Source organism: Narcine bancroftii, chromosome 5, assembly GCF_036971445.1.
Source record: "Narcine bancroftii isolate sNarBan1 chromosome 5, sNarBan1.hap1, whole genome shotgun sequence".
NCBI classification, from domain to species: Eukaryota; Metazoa; Chordata; class Chondrichthyes; order Torpediniformes; family Narcinidae; genus Narcine; species Narcine bancroftii.
Window position 1 is genome coordinate 200451067 of NC_091473.1, and position 16243 is coordinate 200467309.

The 16243-nt window shown below is 41.2% G+C and overlaps 1 protein-coding gene across 1 annotated transcript; it reads left to right on the forward strand.

Annotated features, from left to right (window-relative positions):
- Nucleotides 1-13855: 13855 nt before the first annotated feature.
- LOC138765461 (uncharacterized) lies at nucleotides 13856-15484 on the forward strand. The gene has a single exon (XM_069942500.1). It carries the CDS (start codon nucleotides 14789-14791, stop codon nucleotides 15482-15484), a length of 696 nt encoding a protein of 231 aa, XP_069798601.1. The 5' UTR covers nucleotides 13856-14788.
- The last annotated feature ends 759 nt before the right edge of the window (nucleotides 15485-16243 follow it).

The window sequence follows — 16243 nt, forward strand, 5'->3', positions numbered from 1 at the left end:
GGAGCATCCACACCCCTTCAATCCTCAGATGATGATAATAATCCATGAATGGCCCCTACATCTTCTCAAATTCACATTTTACATTTTTAATATTTGATCTAATTTTTCCCCAACTTACATTAAGACACGATACCATGTAACCACTGACTGTGAAAGGGGGAAACAATGTCTTTCTACCATCAAAATTGCTCATCTGGTTATCAACAGAGCAAAAGCTAAGATTCTCCTCTTGTAGAGACAAATAAAGCAACAAAGGGCGTGGGTGAGAGGAGTTTCCAAACACCAATTGGCAAGTGTCAGAGAGAGATTTGGAGCAGATATTATTTTGGTCAGCTTGGACTCAAAGAATTATTCAGAAGCCGTTCCATCCAGGAAGGAGGTACAGGAGTATCAAAATCATGACTGCAGGCTGGGAAATAACTTCTTCCCACAGGGATTGATGAATATTTGTTTTAAATTTATATTTATAATTTGAAATAAATATTCTTTAATCCCTGTGGGAAGAAGTTCTTGTACAACCATAGAACAGCACAGAAACAGGCCCTTTGGCCCATCTAGTCTGTGCCAAACTATTATCCTGCCTAGTCACACTGACCTGCACCCAGACCATAGCCTTCCATGCCCCACCCATCCGTATACCAGCCCACATTCACCACTTCAGCTGGCAGCTCATTCCACTCCTCACCACTCTCTCTATGAATAAGCACCCCTGAACATTTCACCTTTCACCCTGAACCCATCTCCTCTAGTTCTTGTCTCACCCAACCTCAGTGCAAAAGCCTATCTGGATTTACTTTATCTACACTCATAATTTTGTACCCATCCATCATGAAAACAAGAATAAAACAGGAAGTGACATTGGTCAAATGTTAGGATGACCAAAATCAACAGTTGGGAACATCATGAAGAAGAAAGAGTGAACTGGTGAGCTCAGTAATCACAGAGGGACCGGTTGGCCGAGGAAGACTCTCCACTGCTGACGACAGAAGGATTCTTGTCATAATGAAGGAAAATCCCCAAATGCCTGTCCAACAGATCAGAAACACTCTTCAGGAGGCAGGAGTGGATGTGTCAATGACCACGGTTCACAGAAGAGTTAATGAACAGAAATACAGAGGCTACACTGCAAGATACAAAACATTCGTCAGCCACAGAAACAGGATGGCCAGATTACAGTTTGCCAAGAGGTATTTAAAATAGCCTGCAGAATTCTGGAAAAAGGTCTTGTGGCCAGATGAGTCCAACATTAACCTGTTCAGAGTGATAGCAAGAGCAAAGTGTGGAGGCATAGAGGAACTGTCCACCTCATCTGAGAAACATGGTGGTGGGGGGGGTGTTATGACCTGGGCATGTGTGGCTTGTAAAGGTTAAAACCTTGTGTTTTTGATTCTTAGTTAATTTTGTGCCTGTCTCTTTAAGAGAACGATTGTTTGTAGTGTTACCATAGTGACTATGATGTAATATATTGTTATATCTGCCCAGGCTAACTGCGGGCTCTCATTCTACAAGATGTGGAGGAAGCATAAGCACGAGAAATTTTTCTTTTAAGTTTTGTATCTATATATATATTTGTGCTTTTACAGTAGGCTTTAGTTATGGCTTTTGTTATGACAACATTTCAGTAATTAGAGTCTAAAGGACTATCTTTATACAGTAAATGCTTTGTTATTTACCGTTATGAAAGTCTTGAGGCGAAGCTATGCAAAATGTTTATGTATTCCATCGATGAATTAAAACTACATAAAGTAACAGCCACAGAATTTGATTTATTGGATTAAAGCAGGGGTGTCAAACTCAAATTCACAGAGGGCCAAAATTAAAAACTTGGACTAAGTTGTGGGCCAAACTAAATATTTATGGAAAATTTTCAACAACATCTGCATGTTTTCTCTTCTTTCAACATATGTAATGTTAAACTTTTTCTTATTAAAATAAATGTTTAATCATAGTTTTGGTTAAAATCTTTCTAGAAGCATTAACAAATGAGAAATAAAATATTCAATAAATAATATTTCTCTATAGCCTTTAAGCTCCTTTTAAATGTTTTTTTTTCACAAGCCAAGAAGTCAAAAAAATAACAACTTGCTTCAATGACAAACAGGTTTGTCTTTTAAAATGATGAACATATAGTCTGCCTCCCACCTGTCTTGAAAGGTCCTGTTTTCTGTCTTTCGTTTGGCCATTTTTCGTAAGGGGTTTATTACATGTGAGTTGGGCGACAGGTCGCAGATGCTAATGAAAGTAAAGAGAGGAGGTGGGGGCGATTAGCGGGCTGATGGGCCGGCGCCAATGCATTTGCAAAGCATTCTAGGATTTGTAGTATTAGCTGTGCATGCGCTATACTGGCATGGCAGCCAGCGGGTCAGCTCTAATACATATTTGATATGATCTTGCAGGCCAAATATAATTATATCACGGGCCAAATTTGGCCCGCGGGCCTGAGTTTGACATGTGTGGATTAAAGAGATCTAAATTTGTGAACTTTGTTTGGAAGAAAGGCTCATAAAATTTGTCTAAAAGAATTAACAACTTAATTTGAAGCCACACTGTAACAATAGAATATTCCAGAAGTGTGGGAACCTTTCTGTGAATTGCACAGTTTGAAATTGAGCCAAAAGCTGGCTGAACAGCTTGCATCCTTGAAAAAGATAAGCCCAGAAAATGTTCCTGTAAACATTAAGATTAAAAAAAAAACTTGTGTGCAGAACCACAGAGACAATTCGGCCAGCAGCAACTCTCTTAAATGGACCAAGTAAGATACAAAACTCATTTACATTTCTAGCAGGAACCAGGCTGCAGTGTGAAGAACCCAAGATGGATAAGAAGAAGTCTCATCAGGCTAAAGACCTCAAGCAAACAGATCCTCTCAAAGAAATGTTTCTTCGGGAGTTGAGCCAGCAAGTGGACCAACAACACTTGACAGGAGGTTGGAGCCAGTAGCCAAAGAAGAAGTGGCTTCAACAAGCAAGCAAGAAGAAGACTGTCAAGGCACTGCAGGCCTCATTAACTGGCTTAAGTCCCATTGGTGCAGAAGATAGAGACTCAATCACTCATATCTGAAAGTTCAGATGAGAATCCTGATGATAGTATTTCCAAGGTTATGTGCAGGAAGATTTTCAAAGTCTTCAAAGGCATCTCGAGCAAGTACAACTTCGCATGCTTCATGCATCAAGTCTGCTTGCAAGGTGCAAGCAGACTTGGTCACTGTCTGTGCATAACAACAGTGGTTGGAGAAATGAGATGCTTTAGAGGATGAGGTTCAAATCAAAAATCAAGAACTGAAGTTATAAATGGCTAGTGAAGAACAAAATAGATTATTGAATAGAGAAAAGAAAAGACTGGAGCTTGAGGAACAATGTGCTATGAATGTGGCCAAAGTCAAAGCATTGGCCCAGGCTTCTGCAAGATTTCTCACTTAGAGTGACATCCCAAAGGGTTAGTACCTAACCTTCCAGCAGAATCATGGATACCGCAGCCACAAGAAACAAATAGACTCGAGCAAGGAGCCACGGGTTTCACTGCTAGTGCACAAATAACAATGACCAATCATATGGAAAGAGTGAGCAACATTCAACTTCTTCAGAGCACACAATCTCAAAAGGAGGATATTCCAAAAAATTTCAACCATGCGAGTTCATCATACACAAGACTGGATTTAAGAAAAGGATTCCCACCAATGTCATCACTTATGAGTCAAGTTCCTACACCTATGGCACCAGTTCAAGATCCATTTTCTCCATTCATCTCCACAACCAGTCACAAGCCATCGTGGACAAGATAATATATTATCACAAACTGAAATCTGCCATGTTAGCGCAACAACAAGGTTCATACGCTTTACTAAGAAGGAAATTCCAGTTTTTAATGGAGATCCATTACAATATCTGACTTTCATGAACTTCTTTGAACATCACATTGAAAGTAATACTAAAAATGCTAAAGATCATCTGTATTACCTGGAGCAGTGAACTGGAGGCCAGGTGAAGGGGTCTGTATTACCTGGAGCAGTGAACTGGAGGACAGATGAAGGGGTCTGTATTACCTGGAGCAGTGTACTGGAGGACAGGTGAAGGTATTAGTCAAAAACTGCCAATATATGAATGCAAAACAATTTTTAAAAAGGCAAAATAATTATTGCAACATCATTATGTTGCAACATCAAAATTTTCCACATCTAAAACATAAATCTGAAGAACTAAAATCATATGTCTTTAGCTTCTCATGAGTTAAATATAACTGATGGAGAAAATTATAATGAACTAATCTATATCTCACATTTATCAATTTAGTCATACTATCTTCACACATAATCATGCATTCTTCCTGAGATATTGGAATTGCTAAATCTTCCCATTTCCTTTTTGATTTGTACACATCTGGCTTCTTCATTTTACATTCTAACAAAGCATACAATTCTGAAATAAATCCCTTCTTACCTCCCTCTGTAATTAAAGCTTCAAAATGTGATAATTTAGGTAACTTTAATTCCCGTCCAAAATTGTCTAATAATAAATCACGAACTTGATAATTTGCAAATAACGTATTTAATTTAATTTCAAACTTCTTTAAGAAAGAAATGATCTAGCTTCATATCAATCTTGTAACAATTTAATGCCCTGATGTTCCCATGATTTCAAACTTTGATTATTAACTGAATTTACTATAATATCTTTAATATGGAGTTTTAGCAGAGATTTTATTTTTAGTTCCGAGAGTTTGGTTCCTATTGTACCAAACCTCCATTAAATGTTTCAATATTTGTAAGTGATAATTTTGTAACAGAGAAGGATTTCATTTATAAATCAATTGATATACATTTTGTTCACATTTGAGCTATCTGCACTTCAGACCAAATCAAGGGACACTCAACATCAAACATCCTATTAATAATTTTTAATTGGACTGCTTCATAATAATTTTGAAAATGTGGCAATTGTAATCCCCCTAAGACATATCTCCAAGTCATTTTCTGTAATGACACTCTACCCTTCCACTGAAACGATCGTACCAAAGCATTTAAGTCCTTAAAAGATTTTTTGGAGATTTACAGGGAATTGATTGGAACAGATATTGTATTCATGGAAAAATATTCATCTTTATACAATTAACATGTCCTATCAAGGTTATTGGTAAATCTTTCCATCTATTCAAATCATGTTTAATTTTACTCAATAAAGGCAAATAGTTTAATTTATATAAATGTTGATCATCAACATCTACAATGATCCCTAAATATTTAATCTTATCAGACCACTGAAGTAGAGTCATTTGTTTACAAGCTGAGTCATCCTCCGCTACCGATGGCACTTTTCTCCCAATTAACCTTATATCCCAATATTTTACCAAACTGCTCCAATCGTGTTTGCAGTTGACCCAAAGATTTCTCAAGATATATCAAATATACTAGAACATCGTCTGCAAACATTAATCTTGTATTCCTCTGAATTTATCATAATACCTTTAATATCTTTGTCCTGTCTTACCATTTAAGCCAGTAGTTCGATGACCAATGTAAATAAGGCTGGTGACAAAGGACAACCCTGTCTAGTTGATCTAGTCAATGTAAATGAAGAAGATATTTGTCCATTTGTCACCACCCTAGCCGATGGACTTTTGTATAATGCCGTCACCCAACTAGTAAAGAGTAGTCTCAATTTAAATTTCTTTAATACTAAGAAAAACATTCCACTCCACTCTGTCAAATGCTTTTTTCTGCATGCAAAGCCACTACCATTAGTTAGTTGGTTTGCTTTCGAGATGCACTGAGAACATCTATTCTTAATAAATCCAGCCTGATCTACATGAACCAATTTTGGTAAAAACTTAGCAAGTATATTACCACTATTTTATAATCTACATTCAATAAAGAAATTGGTTGATAAGATCCAACTTTTCATGGATCTCTATCCTCTTTTAAAATTACAGTAATTAATGTCTTAGAAAAAGATTCCAGAGAGGAACTAATTTTGGTAGCCTGCTTCACAACTCTCATTAATACAGGAACAATAAATCAAAAAAACTGCTTATAAAATTCAGAGGTAAAACCATCCTCGCCTGGGGATGTCCCCTCAGACATAGATTGTAGTGCCTCTTTAATTTCTATCTCATTGAATGTAACATCTAGCTCCTTAATCTCTTTATCTTCCAATGATGGCATATCTAAATTAGACAAAAAATGCATCAATCTGATCATTATTATGTAGAAATTTGGAAGTATATGTCTTTATAAAATGAACAAAATTTGTCATTAATCTCCTGAGGTTTATAGGAAACAGTGTACCTTTTCTTACAGTATTAATAGTCCTCAAAATCTGTTCCATTTTCAATTGCAAAGCACGTTCACCTACCTCATAATAACATTGTTTAGATCTCTGTAACAATTTCTCAAATTGATACATTTGTAAAGTATATCTTAACTTTAACTTGGTTAACTGAGCTTTTTTTAAATCTTCCGTTATGTCTCTTTGTGCTTCCTTTTCCAATTTGTCAATTATCTTCTCCAGATCGTAACTCTCCATTAAATATTGTTCATAAACTTTGGCTGAATAACTAGTAATCTGGCGCCTCAAGTAAGCTTTTAAAGCATCCCATAACACAAACTGACACTGTACCAACCCTTTATTTATTTGCAAAACAGTTTTTGTATGTTCCCATATGTAGTCAATAAATTCAGGTCCTTTCAGCAATGTTGTATTAAATCTCCAATGATATGTTGTTTCAGCCCAATCAGAACCTATACAGGAAAGTGATAATAAAGAATGATCAGACAATATCCTACTTTTATATTCAGCTTGCATAAATCTACTTTGTAATTGTGCTGATACTAAAAATAAATAAATTCTAGAATAAGAATCAAAAATCCGAATAAAAAGAAAAGTCTTTCTCTGTCGGATTTAACTTTCTCCAAATCTCTGCCAAATTCAGTTCCTTCATTACTATTGACAACTGTTCAGTCATTTTTGTTTTACCCAACATTTTTGGAGATTTATCCAATAAGGGGTCCAAATAGCAATTAAAATCACCTCCTACCAACACATTATCATATTCGTGGTTCAAGTTCAAAAAAGCTTCCGTCATAAACACCTCATCGTCCACATTAGGTGCATAGACATTCATCAATGTCCAAGCTTCTGAAAAAATCTTGCAGTTTACCACTAACACTCTACCTATTGTTGTAAAAACTGAGTCCAGTGTGAAAGATAACTTTTTATTATTAGAATAGCAATGCCTCTTGCCTTAGAATTAAAAGACGATGTTATAAACATGCCCAACCCAGTCCCTTTTCAACTTCTGGTGTTCTTTTTCTGTCAAATGTTTTTCCTGTAAAAATGTAATATCAATCTTCATCTTCTTAATATAAGCTAATATTCATTTTATTTTAATCGGGTTATTAAGCCCATTAACATTAAAAGTTGCAAAATTCAAATTAGCCATAAACTTAATATTTCCCGTGGAGTTGCACCCATCACAGCTCAATTTTTTTAAAAACTTTAAAATTGGTAATAATAATAAAAAGAATCCCAAAAATATATTTAAAAAACTCTTCCCAAAAAAGAAAAACTACAACAATACAAGTATAGTATCCCCCTCAATTACACGGGGATGACCAATGCCACAAGTGACTGATGACTTTGGAAGAGTTGGCAGTTAAGCCATCTCCCCCCAAACAGAACAATCGATAATCAAAAAATTAATCACATCATGTATGATAAGCATCTTCCAGTGCACCGTTAACTTGGTCATCATCATCAATATCAATCTGTTGTCATGTCTCCATCTCTCTTTCCTCACTTTTCTCAGACCCTCTTCCAGGTATCACCACTTGTTGTTGAGAGGTCTGGTCTTGACCCTGCTTATTAACTGGTAAAGAATGAGCAAAAACAAGGGCTGCATGATCATTATCAAAAAATTGAGACTGAAAATTTCTATAAAAAACTTTCAACACTGTAGGGTAACGAAACACAAACTTCTATCCTTTCTGCCACAGAACATTGTTAGCTGAATTAAACTCCTTATGACATTTAATAATATCTTGACTTAAATCAGCATAAAAAAAGACTATTATTTTGAACCATCAATGGTCTCTGATTACGTCTAGCATTCCAAACTGCAAGTCTCAGAGTTGTCTCTCAATCTTGAGAACGGATCAAGGAGCTTGACCAGGATATGGCTTTCTTCTGACTGCACTCTATCGAATTCGAGTCCATCTGGAAATTCCTCCACTCCTAAAACCTCAGGAATCTATTTTCAAAAAAATGGAAGTAGATTCAAACCCTCAACCCTCTGGTCATCCCACAATCTTAATATTATTTCTCTGTCTTGGATTTTCAACAAATCTGACTACTGTACCTCCCAACCCATGAACGAATTTTCAATCTGTTCAAATCTTTCTTTATATTGCTCCATCTCATCTTTACAAACAAAGAAGGATTCTTCAAGCTTTTTATCAACTGCTCAAAGACATTTACTCACATCCATTTTGATTGTAGTAATTTCCCCCCATAACTCGGACATCACACCTTGCATTTCAGTAAAACCTTGATTTGTTTGTGTAGCCAAGCTTCCAATTTGACCAAAAATATCATTCAAAACAGATGTAATAGATGAGAGGTCTAACTTAGTTAAAGCACGCTTCTGCATTGACATTTCAGGCCTACTCACTATTGAAGTTGCAGCTACAGCCTCCTCCTGTAGTAGTTCTTCTACAGCCAGACTTGGATCCTCTTCCACCTCCTCTTCTGCTACTGTTATTGCAGCCAAGGCCACCCAACTGCGGGTCCATCTCCCCCGGCCCAACATTGGTAGGCTGGTGGGAGTCAGGTCGCCCTGCAGCCTGGGCTGATTCAATCGTTGTGCGCATGCGCAGGATTTCACGCATTAGAGAAGGATTGACGTTGGTCATTGGTGCCATCTTGTGCCACAGGATGCGAGGCTGGTGATGGCGTCAAGAAGACCTTACCCCAGGAAGTCTGTTGGGGTTGGGGAGGAGCTGCACTCGAGCCTGGAGGCTCACTTTGTAAGGTAGCCTCGTTTCTTCCAAACTTCCAGCTTGTTTTATTGTTGTTTTCTTCCCTACCTGGGCTTTAACTTTCCTCAAAGCTGTAAAGTATACAGTTTCACCAGTACTTTAAATAATTTTTTAATTTTTTCCAAAACCTATATTTCAGGATTTAATTAGTTCTGTCAGGGGGAGGTGTTGTTCCACCTCCTCTTCCAATGCCATCATGCCATGCTCCCGACCTACTAATTTCTTGATCCAAGAAGTATTATATCATTTTGTACTGATGAATTAATGAATAAACTTAATCTTCATGGAAAAAGATCTTAGATCTTATTGAACTCAATGAATGATGAAGGAACATTGAACCTAATATAGTTTCAGGTTTACAAATTGCTGAATTGAATAGCAATGAATTTTGCGATTTTCCAAATGTATACACTCAGAATACAATGCCTGTGAATAAAGAGAATATTCCATCTCAGGATGATATCAAACAGTGGGCTCATCAAAAAGATGTTTGGTTACCTAAAATTGATGCCAAGGTTGAGATGTTAATTGGATTAGATGTACCAAAAGCTCTTGAACCTCTAAAAGTAATAAGGAGTCAAAATGGTGGACCTTACTCTGTGAGAACTTTCCTTGGATGGACAATTAATGGATGTATTGGGAAGGGTTGTGGCTGTCATGTGACAGCACTGCCATCTATCAAGTCAGAGGACACACCAGCTGCCAATCAAGGTTTTGTTCTGTCCCACCCGTAAGTGCACACCTTGCTTTTTGTTCCATGTAAATTACCTAGACTGGACTCTCCAGCCTGCCTCTAATTGGCCTTGGACCATTGGCTGTTGTAATTGGATTAACCCTCCTGGCACTGAGCCATTGGACCCTATAAATGATCTAGGCTCCAGCACAATAAAGCTGCCATGTGTTGTTTGTTCTCTCACTTTGCCAGCTTGGGACCACCCTGCTTCACTCCAGGCCTAGAAACATGGAAGGTTGCTGGAGAAACTTTTGATAAGATGTGCACTGTTAAAAGGGTTGGGAGAGTTTAATTAATGTCCCTTGTAGCATAGAGCTGTGCTTGCACTGAATCAAGGGGTGGTGGGGCATCATAGAGATTTTTCCCTGATCATTGAATGTACCAGTTCATGGTGTGTGTGTGTGTGTGTGTGTGTGTGTGTGTGTGTGTGTGTGTGTGTGTGTGTGTGTGTGTGTGTGTGTGTGTGTGTGTGTATGTATGTATTTTTTGCATACTATTTTGCGACAGAGCATATCGAGGTGTTTGGGAGATAAATTGGGAAAGGTTTCTTAGAGCAGGTCACACATGTGGTGATATGTAATTACACCACTAGGTCACCAGGGGTCATCCTGCTGACCTTGTATATAAAGCAGTCCAGAGCTACAGTCTAGCCTTCCAGGTTCGTCTTGCAGAGAGACAAGACCTCTTAATGTACATATTAGTTTATTAAAGCTGTCTTATACTCACACTGCTGGTGTGGTTATTGTCAATACAATTAAATAAACTAATATGATAGCTACTAGGTTGGAAGCTGCTTCTGCTCCAATGCACATTCCCGACCACCTGGAGACTCTTCCTGAGGAATGGAATCTGGGGATGACTAGCACTTATGTGCATCCGAGGACAGAGATGGCGAGGGATCACTGTACTGGAATCATGGTGAAATGTGGGGAAGAACACATTAGTACAATAGGGCAGGTAAGAAACACCAAGAGTCCTGCCTGCCCATGGGTAGGACCCTGGTCCAATCAGAAAGGGGCCACTACAAGTGCAGGTGGAAGGATCTCCATAAGTTGTGCTCCCAATTGCCACGTATATGCAGAATTCCCGACTACTCCAGAGCCAGGAAAAGCAGACACCGCTACCATCACTCCCCCAGCAGCAGTTTCCCCAGTACCACGGAGACTTGATGCTATCGCTGGGATCCCACCTAAGCCTGCTGCAAATGTCCCAAAGCCAGAGACTCCACTAACAGCCCCAAGCACCTAGATTACTCCTCCAGCAATCACAAGCCCCACAGAGGGTCTACCAGCAGCTCCCAGTACCCCAGGGTCTGCCCTTGCTACACCTAAGGGACCAGAGACTGCAGCTTAGCCATGTGCTGTGACCAGACAGGCTGGAGCTTGACCCCAGAAATCCCGGAGCCGGCACGCGCTTCAGCCACTGGCAGAGATGCTTTCTGAATTACGTGGAGAGTGCTGAGACATCGAATAAAGAGCTATTAATGCTGCTGTTAGCACAGCTAGGAGACCACCCTTACTCCCTTGTACAGAAAGCTAGGTCCGACCAAGAAGCAATGAGTATTTTACAGAGCCATTACAGTAAGGGGCATAGTGAACTCCACTCCCGGTACAGGCTCATGACCAAGTCATAACAAGTAGGGGAGTCTGCCAGAGACTTTATGGTCTCTCTGAAAGACCTGGCGAGAGGCTGCAACTTTAAAGCAGGAGTATGCAGAGGACCTTATTAGGGACAGAATTGTTGCGGGCATACGGTCCACTGAGATGAGACATCGATTGCTGGAGAAAGGAATGGTGGGGCGAGATGAGGCAGAGACTATTGCAGAAGCTTTAGAAAGCACCAGGAAAGAATTGGAGGAGTACTCACAGGACCCGGGGCTGGGACAAACGTCACACTGTTGGACTCTCGAGCCCCACGAAAAGAAAAGTATGTTGCCTCACAGGAATTCACAGCAGCAGCAGCACCTTGAGGGTCCCAAGTGCTTTTCCTGTGGACAAAGAAACCACCCCAGAGCCCTCTGCCCTGCCAGAGAAAATGTCTGTTCCAACTGTGAGAAACAGAAGTACCTTCACAGATTTGCTCGAGACAAAAATTGAGAACAAAGAACAATTTGAGAACTTTGCAACAATGCAAAGTTGGGTGCTTCCCCTTACCCTGGGAATACACACATACACTGGGGCTCACCCAACCTTTATACAGTTTATTTCAGTATAGAAATACCCTCCCCCTTACATTCTTCTGCCACCTGGATGAGTTTGGCATTAGGCAATCCTGTCTGCTGTTTCTGTGAACTTGGAGGACCAGAGGGTATCCTTTCGGTGTCCCATCATGTCATATGTCCTTATTCACACCTTCCCGACTCTCAGGGCTTACTAACTTCTTATATGCAGAACTTGCTAATTCTGTCTAAGGCTAGAAGACCCTTATCTTATTCAGACTAACTTTACTTCCTACATTCTATTATCTACCCTTATCCTATTCATACTGGCTTTATTCATTACACATATATCCATACTCGCTTTCTTCATCTCCTTCATCTCTCATATTTTCATATTAGTTTTACTCATCTCTCACATTACTGTTGAAAACATGGGCATTATGAAAAACTCTGCAGAAGCCCCAAGGCCACAGCCAAGGCCCATTCTCATGCTAATGAGAGGCGGAAAAGCTCTTCTTTCTCCACAGACAAACAGAAGAAGAATGCCATGTGCAGCTGGCCATCTTGGACAAATGCTACAGAGCCTCTGTCTTCAGTCTCCTTAAATCTCTGACACAATCTTCAGGAGATTAATATGACTCGGATGGAAGGACACAAAGGGCACGCCAGACTTGCTTCCCTACAGATGAATCAGGCGAGTCCACACAATTTATCTGATGCCACTGTGTGCATCAAAATTAATGATGTGAGGGTAAATTGCTTAATAGTGGAAGCAGTGATAGTTTTATTGACCAGGGGTTAGTCAACCACCTTGCCCTCCCCACACGCCTGAGTGAGCACCAGATCCTATTAGCAGCTAATAGCCTTGCGGCTGAGGTAAAACAGTTTTGCAGGGTTACTCTAGAAATCCAGGGCACAAAAATACGAAGGGTTCAAATTACTAGTACTCCCTCACCTCTGTGCCCTGGTACTATTTGGGTTAGATTTTCAGTGCCAGTTAGAAAACATTACAATAGTGCACAATGGGCCTCACCCCCGACTACGCCTTACGAAGAAACAACACTGCAGCCTGTCTGTCCTGAACATAGAACCCACTCCACTATTCACACACCTGACCCCAGAATGCACACCAATAGCCACAAAGAGCAAGAGCTACAGCCCAAGGGACAGAGCCTTCATTAGGACAGAGGTCCGCAGGCTACTACAGGACGACATCATAGAGCAGAGCACCAGACCCTGGAGAACCCAGGTGGTTGTAGTAAAGTCAGGAGAAAAACTACGCATAGTAGTGGATTACAGCCAGACAATCAACAAATTTACACAACTAGATGTCTACCTCCTGCCACGCATAGCAGACATGGTCAACAACATTGACTTGAAGGCAGCATACCACCAACTGCCCATTAGAAACAGCGATCGCATTTACACGGCATTTGAGGCAGACGGCAGGCTGTATCAATTTCTGCGACTCTCCTTCGGTGTCACCAAAGGAGTGTCCCTGTTTCAGAGAGAAATGGACCGAATAGTAGATGAGTTCCAACTGAAAGCGGTGTTCCCCTACTTAGACAACGTGACAATCTGTGGTCACAGTCAGGAGGATCATGACACGAATTTAAAACGCTTTTTACAGGCAGCCGAGGAAAGGAACCTAACATACAACAGGGACAAATGCGTCTTTAGTGCCAGGAAGTTGCCAATTCTGGGCTACGTAGTGCAGAACGGGGAAGTCAACCTAAACCCAGCCCTTATGCGCCCTCTCCTAGATCTCTCAGTGCCACACACGCTGAAAGCACTAAAAAGGTGTTTGGGACTGTTCGCTTACTACACCCAATGGGTCCCCAACTACGCCGACAGGGCGTAGTTTTCCCACTGTGCCCAGCAGCCACCAGAGCATTCAGGGACATTAGGGACCGTATCACTAAAGCTACCATGCGGTCCAGAGATGAGTCAATCCCGTTTCAAGTAGAAACGGATGCATCCGATGTGTCTCTGGCAGCCACCCTAAACCAAGATGGACGACCGGTGGCCTTTTTCTCGCGAACCCTACAGGGGTCAGAGGTAAGACACTCAACAGTAGAGAAGGAGGCCCTAGCCATTGTGGAAGCAGTAAGGCACTGGCGACATTATCTGGCATGCAAACACTTCACCCGCATCATGGACCAACGGTCTGTGGCTTTTATGTTCGATAACCAGAACAGGGCAGAACAGAACAGAACGACAAACTCCTGTGCTGGCAGATAGAATTGTCTACATTTAACTACGACATTCTATACTGTCCCAGGAGACTCAACGAGCCCCCCAACACGCTGTCCAGAGGCACTTGTGCCATCCTAAACCACACGTCCCACTTGCAGAGCTTGCACAATAAACTGGGGCACCTGGGGGGGGGGGGTCACTAGACAGTTTCACTTCATTAAAACCCAAAACCTCCCATTTTCGGTAGAGGATGTGAGGTCAATGAACAAGAACTGCCCCATTTGTGCAGAATGCAAACCGGAATTTTACCGGCCAGACAAAGCGACCCTGATAAAAGCTACCATATCTTTTGAGTGCCTCAGCCTCGATTTTAAAGGCCCGCTCCTGTCCAATAATAGAAATTTCTATTTCCTAAACGTAATAGATGAATATTCCCATTTCCCCTTCGCAATCCCGTGTACTGATGTATCAGCAGCCACTGTTATAAAATGCCTCCAACCCATCTTCAGCATATTTGGGTACCCGAACTACATACACACAGGGTGTGTATGTAGTTCATGAGTACAGAAGTACAGCAGTACCTGCACGAGAGAGGGATTGCTACCAGCCGCACTACAAGTTACAATCCCGGGGGAATGGACAAGTCGAAAGGGAAAATGCCACTACTTGGAAAATGGTCCTTTTGACCCTAAAAGCAAAAGACCTGCCTGTTACTAGATGGCAAGAAGTGTTGCCAGAAGCCCTACACTCTATACATTCTTTGTTGTGTACTGCCACTAACATGACCCCACATGACCGTATCTTTTCTTTCACAAGGAAAGCCACGATGGGCACATTGCTGCCTAAATGGATGATGACACCGGGACCTGTTCTCCTCCGGAAGCGCTGCAGACCCGACAAAGCAGACCCGCTGGTGGATCAAGTGGAGTTGAGGCACGCGAACCCTCAGAACGCCTTCGTCACATTCCCAGATGGAAGAGAAGACTCGGTGGCCACCAGGGATCTCACGCTGGCCAGATGTGTGAACAACGGGAAGGAAGCACAGATATCTACAGATCAACAAGGAGCGCAGCAGCAGTCACTAGAACAGTCGTCCATCGAGTCACCCCAGAGGACTATACCACCCACCCTGGGAATCAGGACCCTGGGTACGCTGGTCCCAGAAAATATCACCATCCTAGACTTGATGGCAGGACCTAATCCCATACAAGAGGATCCCCAGCCCACACGGCCATATGACCATCTAGTACTTCCCACTCCCACATCTCCACCAAGAAAGGCCGAAAGGCAGACCGCAATCCCTACCCCTATATCACTACCGAGGAGGTCTAGAAGGCAACGGAAGCCACGGAAAATTTTGGACCTATGAACTTACAAACAAGGGAAGGTGGACGGGGGAGGGGGGGGAAATAACATTTTTTTAAGGGGGGGTGAATGTGGTGATATGTAATTACACCACTAGGTCACCAGGGGTCATCCCAGTGACCTTGTATATAAAGCAGTCCAGAGCTACAGTCTAGCCTTCCAGGTTTGTCTTGCAGAGAGACAAGACCTCTTAGTGTACATATTAGTTTATTAAAGCTGTCTTATACTTGCACTGCTGGTGTGGTTATTGTCAGTGCAACACACACACACACATTTTAAAACAGAATTTTTGCAGGAGTGTTCAGACTGATGATGGACTGTTGTTTACAAAAGGGCAACAAATGTAACAACAGGCAGTAGCAGCTTTGTCTGGGAAAGAGAATTTACTGTCTGGAAGGTCATGTGATCTTTGCAGGCAGAAAGTAGAGGGAAAAAAACAGGTTTTGCTCTCAAGTTGGAGTGAGTGAGAGAGAGAGAGAGAGACACACAGAAACATCAGTTCCAGAGAGATAAGCTGGCAAGACGCTTACGATAAGGTTTGGAAGACAGCTTGGTCAAAGGAGACATCTGGCTGTCCTGTGATTCCCTTGGAATAGATGAAACAGAAAGGAACTCTGTGGTGACCTGAAAGAAAGAGGTTATCACCCGGAGAACCCTGAAGGGGGCAAGTTTCGTCAGCAAGACACTGGAGTGGCTGATTAAGAAGGAATCAGTTGTAAATGTCTTAGAATAAGAAAAACACTCTCTGTGAAAACCAACAAGA

Coding starts and splice junctions, on each gene's coding strand:
- LOC138765461 (XM_069942500.1), top strand. CDS start 14,789: ATGGTCCTTTTGACCCTAAAAGCAAAAGACCTGCCTGTTACTAGATGG.